The sequence below is a fragment of the Oncorhynchus kisutch genome, unplaced genomic scaffold (genome assembly GCF_002021735.2).
Source record: "Oncorhynchus kisutch isolate 150728-3 unplaced genomic scaffold, Okis_V2 Okis03b-Okis08b_hom, whole genome shotgun sequence".
In the NCBI taxonomy this organism is placed as follows: Eukaryota; Metazoa; Chordata; class Actinopteri; order Salmoniformes; family Salmonidae; genus Oncorhynchus; species Oncorhynchus kisutch.
In genome coordinates this window covers 1091734-1108713 of record NW_022261980.1, presented here as the reverse complement: position 1 = coordinate 1108713, position 16980 = coordinate 1091734, and the positions used below count along the sequence as shown (strand labels likewise).

The window sequence follows — 16980 nt, the reverse complement described above, 5'->3', positions numbered from 1 at the left end:
AGGAGTGAAGAGAGGAGGAGGTGAGGGGAGGGTAGGGTAGGGAAGGAGAGATAGGAGGGGAAAAGAGGAGTGAAGAGAGGAGGAGGAGGCGGGGAGGGGAGAAGGGGGATAAAAGGATGGGAGAAGATGGGAAAGGAGAGGATGGGTGGAGGGGAGCAGGATGAGAGGTCATAAAATGTAACTGAACAAAGCATCAAACTTCAAGCACTGATTTATAAGGACTCTTTATTAAAAGATGAACTTGTTACACCCTGGCAGAGAGGATACAGACACAGACACATGATGCGCACGCGAGCACACACACACACATACTGTACGTCTTACTATACTTGTGAGGACTTTTTGGGGACCAACAATTGATTCATAATCGCATTTTCCTTAACGCTAAACCTAATCCTTACCTTAACCCTAACCTTAACCCCTAATCCTAACTTCTAACCCTAACCGTAACCCTAAACCTAACCTCTAACCTCTAATCCTAACCCTAATTCTAACACTAATCCTTAACCTAATCCCTAGCCTTAAAAGCATTTTTGCAAGTGAGGACCGGCAAAATTTCCTAACTTCCCTGAATTTGAGTTGGTTTACTATTTTTGTATTCTCAAGTATAGTAAAATGTGTACATACACACAGACACACATACACACACACACACAAAACACTGCTCTATAGGGAAAATGCAGAGAACACCATAGGGACAGAGTTATCATCAAGGCCTTAACAATCAGAGCGGCAAGATTCATTTAGGCCTGGCCTCAATCCGCGGCGTACTACAACCAACAATGCAGCTTTTAAAGGCATTTGCCCTGACATTCCCGGAGATTGTATTCATGGTAAACATCTTGTGGGCCTCCTTCTTTCAAAGATTGTTATAGTGCGTGGAAGATTGAATCCCAGGCTTAGTATTTGGCAGGAAATGGTAACGGTTGGCTGTGATTGGTTAACGATGTATACAGTATACAGTACTATATGGTCAGAAATTTTTCCTGGTAATGAAGGTCACGTGGTCAGGAAAAACTCCTGGTCTTGATATAAGACATCATGACGCCCACACACAGTAATGATGACAAAAGGAGAGAGAACAAACAGTGTATTTACAAAACATCATCATTCTTTTTGGCCTTGATTCAGAGCAGTAAAGCTATAAGTACGAACACTACAGAATACAGTATGTATAATGTTGCCATCACGTAATCAACACAGATTCTGGATTTCTTGAATGCCAAAGAGGGAAAGAAGTCTTCTGATTCACAGGTCTCTCGTGGGTCTTGTTGTTTTATGTGGGCTACGTTGCTATGTGAACGACCAGTCGCAGTCATAGCCTATCAGACGCTAAGCTGGTGATCCACCCCCCATTTCACACTCTCCTGATGTGACTTCCTAGATGCTATTAGGGTATAATATCTGTCACTTAGCAGATGCTTTTATGCAAAGCCACTAACCGAACAATGTCCGCGAGTAAATATGTCTTTAATATGTGTGTATGATCCTTGTGGGAAGTGAACCAATTACCTTGGATTTGCTAGCGCCACACTCTTACCAACTTTGGGGATGGTGAGGGAGAGGGAGAGGGTGAGGGAGAAGGATGTAGAGAAAACACCTCACAGAACAGAGTTGTGACACCAGTTAAATATCTTAGAATTATACATACAGTTCATCAACGTCATGGAAACTCCATAGAAATGAGGAGTGAAACAAGGAGAGGAAAGAAGAGGAGCAGGAGAATAAGGAGAGAAACAAGGAGAGGAAAGTAGAGGAGCAGGAGAATAAGGAGAGAAACAAGGAGTGGAAAGAAGAGGAGCAGGAGAATAAGGAGAGAAACAAGGAGAGGAAAGTAGAGGAGCAGGAGAATAAGGGGAGAAACAAGGAGAGGAAGATTAAAGCACATCCCTGTCCAGGAAGCTCAGTAGAATAAAAGAGAGATCCGGGCAGGAGAGAAAAGAGAGGAGGATGTGGGAGAGGAGGAGAGAAAAGGGAGGAGGAAGTGGGAGAGGAGGAGAGAAAAGAGAGGAGGAAGTGGGAGAGGAGGAGAGAAAAGAGAGGAGGAAGTTGGAGAGGAGGAGAGAAAAGAGAGGAGGAAGTTGGAGAGGAGGAGAGAAAAGAGAGGAGGAAGTAGGAGAGGAGGAGAGAAAAGAGAGGAGGAAGTGGGAGAGGAGGAGAGAAAAGAGAGGAGGAAGTGGGAGAGGAGGAGAGAAAAGAGAGGAGGAAGTTGGCGAGGAGGAGAGAAAAGAGAGGAGGAAGTAGGAGAGGAGGAGAGAAAAGAGAGGAGGAAGTGGGAGAACAGGAGGAAAAAGGTAGAACAGAACAGATCAGGGTTTTTAAAAAGAGAAGGAATGAGAGGAGGGAAAGCAGATCTGTGGAGAGACCAGAGGAAGAGGAGGAGTGTGTCCCAATAATCTCTCCTTCTTCCTGAAGTGTGCACTCATCTGCTAATCCCCACAAATGTAAAAATATTAGATTAGTGTAGGCATGGGCTACAAGGAAGTTCCATATACCAATAATTTCCTTTCAAATCCATGAAGGGAAGTGAACAAGTGCACACTTCAGGAGAAAGGGGGGATTATTGAGCCACAACCATGGAGATTGAGTAATAGGAAGGGAGGAGCAAGGTCAAATGTCAGGTGAGAGGTGAGAGATCAGGGGTCAGAGGTTAAAGCGTTCCCTCGTCCAGCAGTTTGTTGATCCCGTTGCAGATCTTCCTCAGGTACAGTCTGTAATCCTCTCCGTCTCCGTACAGTTCGGCCAGGAACTCCCCATGGGCAAAGTGGTTGAACACGTGGTCGATGCGAGTGTGCGACCGCAGGGTCAGGTGCTGCTCCACCAGTGCATGCAGAAGATCCCGGCATTCCAGCAGCAACTCTGACAGAATGCGGTGGTCGAACGTGTAGTCCACCTCGTAGAAGCTGACCGCCGTCATGGCTGCCTGGTTCATCTTCTTCTTGAAGCGTTCGACCGTGTCCAGTTCGTCTGGGCTGAACTGGTGGTTGCGGTACAGGATACCGATCTTCAGGGCGATCTTGATGACGTCTTTGACGATCTTGTGGGCCTCCTTCTTACTCTTGGTGAACTCCCGGCTGACCTTGTACAGCTCGTCCAGGATCTCACTGCTGACGTCGTCTGTCAGGAGGTTGGCCACCGCCACGGTCGCCATCTTGGATAGGATCTTCTTCTGTGCCTGGAGGGCCAGGGAGCGAGAGTTGAAACACTCCTGGCCTGGAGGGGGGAGATAGGGTGGAGAAGGGGGGAGAGAGAGAGATGGGGAGAAGAGGATGGTGGGGGAGAGAGGGGAGGAGTTAGGGGAGGGAGTCGGGGAGAGATAGAGAGAGGTGTAGATGAAGGAGAGAGAGAGTTAATGTTTAGCTCCATAGCCCACCCAGTCAAACACACATTCCTCTCTGTCTCTCTGTTTAAAGCTGTTGTCAAAGAGAAGGACGAATCAGGACCAAACACACAGAGAAGATATGCTTTATACTAACCCTCCTTTTAAAGTCATACTGTAGTCAGGCACTTCTTACATTGAACACATACTGTAAACTCAGAGTACAGGAGTCAAACTCATAACACTTTGTCACATAGGTCTACAGTTGTACTGTGCTTGTCAGACCAGCAGCAATTATATCAGTAGCATTAAAAGGGAAGTCTAAAGAGGATCAATTCCTGGATCAGTTCCTGGATCAGTAAAGGTTAAATGATGTCACGACAGTAAATTATCTGTAAATCAAACCGTCTGAAATGGCCGACACACACATTCTCACACACATACGGAGTACAATAGTCTGGATAGCTTTGCGTCATTTACCTCTTACATTCTCTAACGTAAAAAAACAACAACTTCTCTGGCTACTTTCTCTTTTGTCAAACAACACTTATTTTAGATAATCATTCCACTCCTTCATACTACAGTCGTGGTCAAAAGTTTTGAGAATGACACAAATATACATTTTCAAAGTCTGCTGCTTCAGTGTCTTTAGATATTTTTGTCAGATGTTACTATGGAATACTGAAGTATAATTACAAGCATTTCACAAGTGTCAAAGGCTTTTATTGACACTTACATGAAGTTGATACAAAGAGTCAATATTTGCAGTGTTGACCCTTCTTTTTCAAGACCTCTGCAAAACACCCTGGCATGCTGTCAATTAACTTCTGGGCAACATCCTGACTGTTGGCAGCCCATTCCTGCATAATCAATGCTTGGAGTTTGTCAGAATTTGTGGGTTTTTGTCTGTCCACCCGCCTCTTGAGGATTGACCACAAGTTCTCAATGGGATTAAGGTCTGGGCAGTTTCCTGGCCATGGACCCAAAATATCGATGTTTTGTTCCCCGAGCCACTTAGTTATCACTTTTGCCTTACGGCAAGGTGCTCCATCTTGCTGGAAAAGGCATTGTTCATCACAAAACTGTTCCTGGATGGTTGGGAGAAGTTGCTCTCGGAGGATGTGTTGGTACCATTCTTTATTCATGGCTGTGTTCTTAGGCAAAATTGTGAGTGAGCCCACTCCCTTGGTTGAGAAGCAACCCCACACATGAATGGTCTCAGGATGCTTAACTGTTGGCATGACACAGGACTGATGGTAGCGCTCACCTTGTCTTCTCCGGACAAGCTTTTTTCCGGATGCCCCAAACAATCAGAAAGAGGTTTCATCAGAGAAAATGACTTTACCCCAGTCCTCAGCAGTACAATGCCTGTACCCTTTGCAGAATATCAGTCTGTCCCTGATGTTTTTCCTGGAGAGAAGTGGCTTCTTTGCTGCCCTTCTTGACACCAGGCCATCCTCCAAAAGTCTTCACCTCACTGTGCGTGCAGATGCACTCACACTTCCCTGCTGCCATCCCTGCGCAAGCTCTGTACTGGTGGTGCCCCGATCCTGCAGCTGAATCAACTTTAGGAGACAGTCCTGGCGCTTGCTGGACTTTCTTGGGAGCCCTGAAGCCTTCTTCACAACAGTTGAACCCCTCTCGTTGAAGTTCTTGATGATCTGATAAATGGTTTATTCAGGTGCAATCTTACTGGCAGCAATATCCTTGCCTGTGAAGCCGTTTATGTGCAAAGCAATGATGACGGCACGTGTTTCCTTGCAAGTAACCATGGTTGACAGAGTAGGAACAATGATTCCAAGCACCACCGTCCATTTGAAGCTTCCGGTCTGTTATTTGAACTCAATCAGCATGACAGAGTGATCTCCATCCTTGTCCTCGTCAACACACACCTGTGTTAACAAGAGAATCACTGACATGATGTCAGCCGTTCCTTTTATGGCAGGGCTGAAATGCAGTGGAAATGTTCAGTTAATTTGCATGGCAAAGAGGGACTTTGCAATTAATTGCAATTCATCTGATCACTCGGCATAACATTCTAGAGTATATGTAAATTGCCATCATACAAACTGAGGCAGCAGACTTTGTGAAAATTGACTGTACAGTAAAACTACAGTGGTCTGACTGACTGGTAGACGGAGGGGGAAAGTGACTGACTGGTAGACTGAGGGGGATAATGACTGACTGGTAGACTGAGGGGGATAATGACTGACTGGAGAGACTGAGGGGGATAATGACTGACTGGTAGACTGAGGGGGATAATGACTGACAGGTAGACTGAGGGGGATAATAACTGACTGGTAGACTGAGAAGGATAATGACTGACAGGTAGACTGTGGGAGATAATGACTGACTGGTAGACCGAGGAGGATAATGACTGACTGGTAGACCGAGGAGGATAATGACTGACAGGTAGACTGAAGGGGATAATGACTAACTGGTAGACCGAGGGGGATAATGACTGACTGGTAGACTGAGGGGGATAATGACTGACTGGTAGACTGAGGGGGATAATGACTGACTGGTAGATTGAGGGGGATAATGACTGACTGTTAGACTGAAGGGGATAATGACTGACTGGTAGACTGAGGGGGATAATGACTGACTGGTAAACTGAAGGGGATAGTGACTGACTGGTAGACTGAGGGGGATAATGACTGACTGGTAGACCGAGGGAGATAATGACTGACTTGTAGACTGATGGGGATAATGACTGACAGGTAGACTGTGGGAGATTATGACTGACTGGTAGACCAATGAGGATAATGACTGACTGGTAGACCGGGGGGGATAATGACTGACATGTAGACTGATGGGGATGATGACTGACTAGTAGACTGAGGGGGATAATGACCGACAGGTAGACTGAGGGGGGTAATGACTGACTCATAGACTGACGGGGATAATGACTGACAGGTAGACTGTGGGAGATAATGACTGACTGGTAGACCGATGAGGATAATGACTGACTGGTAGACTGAGGGGGATAATGACTGACGGGTAGGCTGAGGGGGATAATGACTGACTGGCAGACTGAGAAGGATCATGACTGGCAGGTAGACTGTGGGAGATAATGACTGCCTGGTACACCGAGGAGGATAATGACTAACCGGTAGACTGAGGGGGATAATGACTGACATGTAGACTGAGGGGGATAATGACTGACTGGTAGACCGAGGGGGATAATGACTGACTGGTAGACTGAGGGGGATAATGACTGATTGGTAGATTGAGGGGGATAATGACTGACTGGTAGACTGACAGGGATAATGACTGACTGGTAGACTGAGGGGGATAATGACTGACTGGTAAACTGAAGGGGATAGTGACTGACTGGTAGACTGAGGGGGATAATGACTGACTGGTAGACCGGGGGAGATAATGACTGACTGGTAGACTGACTGTGATAATAACTGACAGGTATACTGTGGGAGATAATGACCGACTGGTAGACCGATGAGGATAATGACTGACTGGTAGACCGAGGGGGATAATGACTGACATGTAGACCGATGGGGATAATGACTGACAGGTAGACTGAGGGGGATAATGACTGACAGGTAGACTGAGGGGGATAATGACTGACTCATAGACTGACGGAATAATGACTGACAGGTAGACTGCGGGAGATAATGACTGACTGGTAGACAGATGAGGATAATGACTGACTGGTAGACAAAGGGGGATAATGACTGACAGGTAGACTGAGGGGGATAATGACTGACTGGTAGATTGAGAAGGATCATGACTGACTGGTAGACTGAGGGGGATGGTGAGGGACTTAGAGTTGGGTCAGGAGTTTCTCCTGGCCAGTTCACATGGAAAACTCCTGTCCCTATGACTAAACAAATTAATTAATTAATAAACAAATTAAAGAACGAAAGAATGAACAATAATATATTTCAGTGGTGTAAAGTACTTAAGTAAAAATACTTGAAAGTACTACTTAAGTCATTTTGGGTATTTGTACTTTACTTTAGTATTTATATTTTTGAGAACTTTTACTTTTACTTCACTACATTCCTAAAGAAAATATTGTACTTTTTACTCCATACATTTTCCCTGACAACCCAAATGACTCGTTATATTTTGAATGCTTAGCAAGACAGGAAAATTGTGAAATTCTCACACTTATCAAGAGAACACGTGGTCATCCCTACTCCCTAAGGTCTGGCGGACTCACTAAAAACAAAGACATCTTTTGTAAATGATGTCTGAGTGTTGGAGTGTGCCCCTGGCTATCCATACATTTTAAAAACAAGAAAATGGTACAGTCTGCTTTGCTTAATATAAGGAATTTGAAATGGTTTGTACTTTTACTTTTGGTACTTAAATATATTTTAGCAATTACATTTACTTTTGAAACCTAAGTACATTTTAAACCAAATACTTTCAGACTTTTACTCAAGAAGTATTTTACTGGGTGACTTTCACTTTTACTTGAGTAACTTTCTATTAAGGTATCTTTACTTTTACTCAAGTATGACAATTCGGTACTTTTTCCACCACTGATAAATAGATAGATAGATGAATGAATGAAATAATAAATAATGAATACATAAATACATGAATAAATACATACATAAATAAGTATATAAATGACCGAAAGCAAATCACATGTGTGTCACATGTATGAAGAACAGAAGCTATAGGCTTGTAATGGAGAGGAAAACTAGAAACATACTAGAAACAGACTTCTCCTCAGAGAAATGCCAGCAAGCTAACATATAGCATGTGTATAGCAAGCTAACACTCGCACGCACGCACCAATACACACACACACACATGCATACAAACACACACAAACACACACACGCGCATATTCACACACAATCACCGATACACCCACACACACGCATACACACAAACACACAAACCACCACACACAAACACACAAACACACAAAAACACACACACGTGAGGCGTGGGCAAAGTACAGCTGTGAATGGGTTTTATTTTCATCCCACCCAGCACCAAATTACACACCACATATCAACCATTATGATTAAAGAGGCTTTTTTTCTTCTTGACTTCTTTCTAGTTTCCCTGAGTAGGAATTCAGCCTGGGGGAGGGGGAGGGGGAGACAGAGAGAGACAGAGAGAGAAAGACAGAGAGACAGAGAGACAGAGAGACAGAGAGACAGAGAGAGAGAGAGACAGAGAGACAGAGAGAGACAGAGAGAGATAGAGAGACAGAGAGACAGAGAGAGACAGAGACAGAAAGAGAGAGAGAGACAGAGAGAAACAGAGAGAGATAGAGACAGACAGAGTAAGAGAGACAGAGACATGGAGAGAGAGAGGCAGAGAGAGGCAGAGAGAGACAGAGAGAGACAGAGAGAGGCGTACAGAGACGTAGAGAGACGTAGAGAGGCAGAGAGAGACAGAGAGAGACAGAGAGAGACGTAGAGAGACAGAGAGAGGCAGAGAGAGACAGAGAGAGACAGAGAGAGACAGAGAGAGACCAGAGTCTACTCCTTCACTATGGTGAATCACTAAAACAATAGAAATACACTACGGAAAAAGAAGGACAGCACGTCAGAAAAGAAGCACGTAAGAAATCAGCTCAATGTAATTGAAGAATCTATAGACTCTAACCACTTCTGGGAAAATTGGAAAACACTAAACAAACAACAACACGAAGAATTATCTATCCAAAATGGAGATGTATGAGTAAACCACTTCGCCAATCTTTTTGGCTCTATAACAAAGAACAAACAGCAAAAACATATACATAACTATTAAAGACTACCAGAACCCTATGGAATCTCCAATTACCTTGAATGAATTACAGGACAAAAAGGCCTGTGGTGTTGATGGTATCCTCAATGAAATGATTAAATATACAGACAACAAATTCCAATTGACTATACTAAAACTCTTTAACATCATCCTTAGCTCTGGCATCTTCCCCAATATTTGGAACCAAGGACTGATCACCACAATCCACAAAAGTGGAGACAAATTTGACCCCAATAACTACAGAGGGATATGCGACAACAGCAACCTTGGGAAAATCCTCTGCATTATATCATGAACAGCAGAGTCGTACATTTCCTTAGTGAAAACAATGTACTGAGCAAAGGTCAAATTTNCCATAGCCCACCCAGTCAACACACATCCTCTCTGTCTCTCTGTTTAAAGCTGTTGTCAAAGAGAAGGACGAATCAGGACCAAACACACAGAGAAGATATGCTTTAATACTAACCCTCCTTTTAAGTCCATACTGTAGTCAGCACTTCTTACATTGAACACATACTGTAACTCAGAGTACAGGAGTCAAACTCATACACTTTGTCACATAGGTCTACAGTTGTACTGTGCTTGTCAGACCAGCAGCAATTATATCAGTAGCATTAAAGGGGAGTCTAAAGAGGATCAATTCCTGGATCAGTTTCCTGGATCAGTAAAGGTTAAATGGATGTCCACGACAGTAAATTATCTGTAATCAACCGTCTGAAATGGCCGACACACACATTCTCACACACATACGGAGTACAATAGTGCTGATAGCTTTGCGTCATTTACCTCTTACATTCTCTAACTAAAAAAAAAACTTCTCTGGCTACTTTCTCTTTTGTCAAACAACACTTATTTTAGATAATCATTCCACTCCTTCATACTACAGTCGTGGTCAAAAGTTTTGAGAATGACCAAATATACATTTTCAAAGTCTGCTGCTTCAGTGTCTTTAGATATTTTGTCAGATGTTACTATGGAATACTGAAGTATAATTACAAGCATTTCACAAGTGTCAAAGGCTTTTATTGACACTTACATGAAGTTGATACAAAGAGTCAATATTTGCAGTGTTGACCCTTCTTTTTCAAGACCTCTGCAAAACACCCTGGCATGCTGTCATTTAACTTCTGGGCAACATCCTGACTGTTGGCAGCCCATTCCTGCATAATCAATGCTTGGAGTTTGTCAGAATTTGTGGTTTTTGTCTGTCCACCCGCCTCTTGAGGATTGACCACAAGTTCTCAATGGGATTAAGGTCTGGGCAGTTTCCTCCTGGCCATGGACCCAAAATATCGATGTTTTGTTCCCCGAGCCACTTAGTTATCACTTTTGCCTTACGGCAAGGTGCTCCATCTTGCTGGAAAGGGCATTGTTCATCACAAAACTGTTCCTGGATGGTTGGGAGAAGTTGCTCTCGGAGGATGTGTTGGTACCATTCTTTATTCATGGCTGTGTTCTTAGGCAAAATTGTGAGTGAGCCCACTCCCTTGGTTGAGAAGCAACCCCACACATGAATGGTCTCAGGATGCTTAACTGTTGGCATGACACAGACTGATGGTAGCGCTCACCTTGTCTTCTCCGGACAAGCTTTTTTCCGGATGCCCCAAACAATCAGAAAGAGGTTTCATCAGGAAAATGACTTTACCCCCAGTCCTCAGCAGTACAATGCCTGTACCCCTTTGCAGAATATCAGTCTGTCCCTGATGTTTTTTCCTGGAGAGAAGTGGCTTCTTTGCTGCCCTTCTTGACACCAGGCCATCCTCCAAAAGTCTTCACCTCACTGTGCGTGCAGATGCACTCACACTTCCCTGCTGCCATCCCTGCGCAAGCTCTGTACTGGTGGTGCCCCGATCCTGCAGCTGAATCAACTTTAGGAGACAGTCCTGGCGCTTGCTGGACTTTCTTGGGAGCCCTGAAGCCTTCTTCACAACAGTTGAACCCCTCTCGTTGAAGTTCTTGATGATCTGATAAATGTTTATTCAGGTGCAATCTTACTGGCAGCAATATCCTTGCCTGTGAAGCCGTTTATGTGCAAAGCAATGATGACGGCACGTGTTTCCTTGCAAGTAACCATGGTTGACAGAGTAGGAACAATGATTCCAAGCACCACCGTCCATTTGAAGCTTCCGGTCTGTTATTTGAACTCAATCAGCATGACAGAGTGATCTCCATCCTTGTCCTCGTCAACACACACCTGTGTTAACAAGAGAATCACTGACATGATGTCCAGCCGTTCCCTTTTATGGCAGGGCTGAAATGCAGTGGAAATGTTCAGTTAATTTGCATGGCAAAGAGGGACTTTGCAATTAATTGCAATTCATCTGATCACTCGGCATAACATTCTAGAGTATATGTAAATTGCCATCATACAAACTGAGGCAGCAGACTTTGTGAAAATTGACTGTACAGTAAAACTACAGTGGTCTGACTGACTGGTAGACGGAGGGGAAAGTGACTGACTGGTAGACTGAGGGGGATAATGACTGACTGGTAGACTGAGGGGATAATGACTGACTGGAGAGACTGAGGGGGGATAATGACTGACTGGTAGACTGAGGGGGATAATGACTGACAGGTAGACTGAGGGGGATAATAACTGACTGGTAGACTGAGAAGGATAATGACTGACAGGTAGACTGTGGGAGATAATGACTGACTGGTAGACCGAGGAGGATAATGACTGACTGGTAGACCGAGGAGGGATAATGACTGACAGGTAGACTGAAGGGGATAATGACTAACTGGTAGACCGAGGGGGATAATGACTGACTGGTAGACTGAGGGGATAATGACTGACTGGTAGACTGAGGGGGGATAATGACTGACTGGTAGATTGAGGGGGGATAATGACTGACTGTTAGACTGAAGGGGATAATGACTGACTGGTAGACTGAGGGGATAATGACTGACTGGTAAAACTGAAGGGGATAGTGACTGACTGGTAGACTGAGGGGGATAATGGACTGACTGGTAGACCGAGGGAGATAATGAATGACTTGTAGACTGATGGGATAATGACTGACAGGTAGACTGTGGAGATTATGACTGACTGGTAGACCCAATGAGGATAATGACTGACTGGTAGACCGGGGGGGATAATGGACTGACATGTAGACTGATGGGGATGATGACTGACTAGTAGACTGAGGGGGATAATGACCGACAGGTAGACCTGAGGGGGGTAATGACTGACTCATAGACTGACGGGATAATGACTGACAGGTAGACTGTGGGAGATAATGACTGACTGGTAGACCGATGAGGATAATGACTGACTGGTAGACTGAGGGGATAATGACTGACGGGTAGGCTGAGGGGATAATGACTGACTGGCAGACTGAGAAGGATCATGACTGCAGGTAGACTGTGGGAGATAATGACTGCCTGGTACACCGAGGAGGATAATGACTAACCGGTAGACTGAGAGGGGATAATGACTGACATGTAGGACTGAGGGGGATAATGACTGACTGGTAGACCGAGGGGGATAATGACTGACTGGTAGACTGAGGGGATAATGACTGATTGGTAGATTGAGGGGGATAATGACGGACTGGTAGACTGACAGGGATAATGACTGACTGGTAGACTGAGGGGGATAATGACTGACTGGTAAACTGAAGGGGATAGTGACTGACTGGTAGACTGAGGGGGATAATGACTGACTGGTAGACCGGGGGAGATAATGACTGACTGGTAGACTGACTGTGATAATAACTGACAGGTATACTGTGGGAGATAATGACCCGACTGGTAGACCGATGAGGATAATGACTGACTGGTAGACCCGAGGGGGAGATAATGACTGACATGTAGACCGATGGGGATAATGACTGACAGGTAGACTGAGGGGGATAATGACTGACAGGTAGACTGAGGGGGATAATGACTGACTCATAGACTGACGGAATAATGACTGACAGGTAGACTGCGGGAGATAATGACTGACTGGTAGACAGATGAGGATAATGACTGACTGGTAGACAAAAGGGGGATAATGACTGACAGGTAGACTGAGGGGGGATAATGACTGACTGGTAGATTGAGAAGGATCATGACTGACTGGTAGACTGAGGGGGATGGTGAGGGACTTAGAGTTGGGTCAGGAGTTTCCTCCTGGCCAGTTCACATGGAAAACTCCTGTCCCTATGACTAAACAAATTAATTAATTAATAAACAATTAAAGAACGAAGAATGAACAATAATATATTTCAGTGGTGTAAGTACTTAAGTAAAATACTTGAAAGTACTACTTAAGTCATTTTGGGTATTTGTACTTTACTTTAGTATTTATATTTTTGAGAACTTTACTTTTACTTCACTACATTCCTAAAGAAAATATTGTACTATTTAACTCCATACATTTTCCCTGACAACCCAAATGACTCGTTATATTTTGAATGCTTAGCAAGACAGGGAAATTGTGAAATTCTCACACTTATCAAGAGAACACGTGGTCATCCCTACTCCCTAAGGTCTGGCGGACTCACTAAAAACAAAGACATCTTTTGTAAATGATGTCTGAGTGTTGGAGTGTGCCCCTGGCTATCCATACATTTTAAAAACAGAAATGGTACAGTCTGCTTTGCTTAATATAAGGAATTTGAAATGGTTTGTACTTTTACTTTTGGTACTTAAATATATTTTAGCAATTACATTTACTTTTGAAACCTAAGTACATTTTAAACCAAATACTTTCAGACTTTTACTCAAGAAGTATTTTACTGGGTGACTTTCACTTTTACTTGAGTAACTTTCTATTAAGGTATCTTTACTTTTACTCAAGTATGACAATTCGGTACTTTTTCCACCACTGATAAATAGATAGATAGATGAATGAATGAAATAATAAATAAATGAATACATAAATACATGAATAAATACATACATAAATAAGTATATAAATGACCGACAAGCAAATCACATGTGTGTCACATGTATGAAGAACAGAAGCTATAGGCTTGTAATGGAGAGGAAAACTAGAAACATACTAGAAACAGACTTCTCCTCAGAGAATGCCAGCAAGCTAACATATAGCATGTGTATAGCAAGCTAACACTCGCACGCACGCACCAATACACACACACACACATGCATACAAACACACACAAACACACACACGCGCATATTCACACACACATCACCGATACACCCCACACACACGCATACACACAAACACACAAACACACAAACACACAAACACACAAACACACAAAAACACACACACGTGAGGCGTGGGCAAAGTACAGCTGTGAATGGGTTTTATTTTCATCCCACCCAGCACCAAATTACACACCACATATCAACCATTATGATTAAAGAGGCTTTTTTTCTTCTTGACTTCTTTCTAGTTTCCCTGAGTAGGAATTCAGCCTGGGGGAGGGGGAGGGGGAGACAGAGAGAGACAGAGAGAGAAAGACAGAGAGACAGAGAGAGACAGAGAGACAGAGAGACAGAGAGAGACAGAGAGACAGAGAGAGACAGAGAGAGATAGAGAGACAGAGAGACAGAGAGAGACAGAGAGACAGAAAGAGAGAGAGAGACAGAGAGAAACAGAGAGAGATAGAGACAGACAGAGTAAGAGAGACAGAGACATGGAGAGAGAGAGGCAGAGAGAGGCAGAGAGAGACAGAGAGAGACAGAGAGAGGCGTACAGAGACGTAGAGAGACGTAGAGAGGCAGAGAGAGACAGAGAGAGACAGAGAGAGACGTAGAGAGACAGAGAGAGGCAGAGAGAGACAGAGAGAGACAGAGAGAGACAGAGAGAGACCAGAGTCTACTCCTTCACTATGGTGAATCACTAAAACAATACAGAAATACACTACGGAAAAAGAAGGAACAGCACGTCAGAAAAGAAGCACGTAAGAAATCAGCTCAATGTAATTGAAGAATCTATAGACTCTAACCACTTCTGGGAAAATTGGAAAACACTAAACAAACAACAACACGAAGAATTATCTATCCAAAATGGAGATGTATGAGTAAACCACTTCGCCAATCTTTTTGGCTCTATAACAAAGAACAAACAGCAAAAACATATACATAACTATTAAAGACTACCAGAACCCTATGGAATCTCCAATTACCTTGAATGAATTACAGGACAAAAAGGCCTGTGGTGTTGATGGTATCCTCAATGAAATGATTAAATATACAGACAACAAATTCCAATTGACTATACTAAAACTCTTTAACATCATCCTTAGCTCTGGCATCTTCCCCAATATTTGGAACCAAGGACTGATCACCACAATCCACAAAAGTGGAGACAAATTTGACCCCAATAACTACAGAGGGATATGCGACAACAGCAACCTTGGGAAAATCCTCTGCATTATATCATGAACAGCAGAGTCGTACATTTCCTTAGTGAAAACAATGTACTGAGCAAAGGTCAAATTGTCTTTTTAACCAAATTACCTTACGACAGACCACGTATTCACCCTGCACACCCTAATTGACAAACAAACAAACCAAAACAAAGGCAAAGTCTTCTCATGCTTTGTTGATTTCAAAAAAGCCTTCGACTCAATTTGGCATGAGGGTCTTCGAAACAAATTGATGGAAAGTGGTGTTGTAGGAAGAACATACAACATTATAAAATCCATGTACACAAACCACAAGTGTGCAGTTAAAATAGGCAAAAACACACACATTTCTTCCCACAGGGACGTGGGGTGAGACAGGGATGCAGCTTAAGCCCCACCCTCTTCAACATATATATCAACGAATTGGCGAGGGCACTAGAAAAGTCTCCAGCACCCGGCCTCACCCTACTAGAATCTGAAGTCAAATGTCTACTGTTTTCTGATGATCTGGTGCTTCTGTCACCAACCAAGGAGGGCCTACAGCAGCACCTAGATATTCTGTACAGATTCTGCCAGACCTGGTCCCTGACAGTAAACCTCAGTAAGACCAAAATAATGGTGTTCCAAAAAAGGTCCAGTCGCCAGGACCACAAATTTAAATTCCATCTAGACACCGTTGCCTAGAGCACACAAAAAAAACGATACATACCTTGGTCTAAACATCAGCACCACAGGTAACTTCCACAAAGCTGTGAACGATCTGAGAGACATGGCAAGACATACCGATTAGGATCTGGCTAAAAATACTCCGTTTTGGAACCCATTGCCATTTATGTTTGTGAGGTCTGGGGTCCGCTCACCAACCAAATGGGACAAACACCAAATGGAGACTCTGCATGTAGAATTCTGTAAAAATATCCTTTGTGTACAATGTAGAACACCAAATAATGCATGCAGAGCCGAATTAGGCCGATACCCACTAATGATCCAAATCCAGAAAAGAGCTGTTAAATTCTATAACCACCTAAAAGGAAGCGATTCCCAAACCTTCCACAACAAAGCCATCACCTACAGAGAGATTAACCTGAAGAAGAGTCTCCTAAGCAAGCTGGTCCTGGGGCTCTGTTCACAAACACACACACACCCCACAAAGCCACAGGACAGCAACACAATTAGACCAAACCAAATCATGAGAAAACAAAAAGATAATTACTTGACACATTGGAAAGAATTAACCAACAAATTGAGCAAACTAGAATGCTATTTGGCCCTAAACAAGGAGTACACAGTGGCAGAATACCTGACCACTATGACTAACCCAAACTTAAGGACAGCTTTGACTATGTACAGACTCAGTGAGCATAGCCTTGCTATTGAGAAAGGCCACTGTAGGCAGACCTGGCTCTCAAGAAAAGACAGGCTATGTGCACACTGCCCACAAAATGAGGTGGAAACTAAGCTGCACTTCCTAACCTCCTGCCCAATGTATGACCATATTAGAGACACATATTTCCCTCAGATTACACAGATCCACAAAGAATTTAAAAAAAAAAAGTTTTTTTGATAAACTCCCATATCTACTGGGTGAAATACCACAGTGTGCCATCACAGCAG

General features: G+C 43.6%; 1 protein-coding gene across 1 annotated transcript in view; it reads right to left on the bottom strand.

Annotated features, from left to right (window-relative positions):
* Window positions 1–208: 208 nt before the first annotated feature.
* LOC116359657 (tumor necrosis factor alpha-induced protein 8-like protein 3) overlaps window positions 209–16980 on the bottom strand; it is a 59919-nt gene continuing 43147 nt past the window's right edge. The window contains exon 2 of the mRNA XM_031812838.1: window positions 209–3213. Coding sequence (XP_031668698.1) covers window positions 2651–3213 — 563 coding nt within the window. The 3' untranslated portion in view covers window positions 209–2650. The remainder of the gene's footprint in view (window positions 3214–16980) is intronic.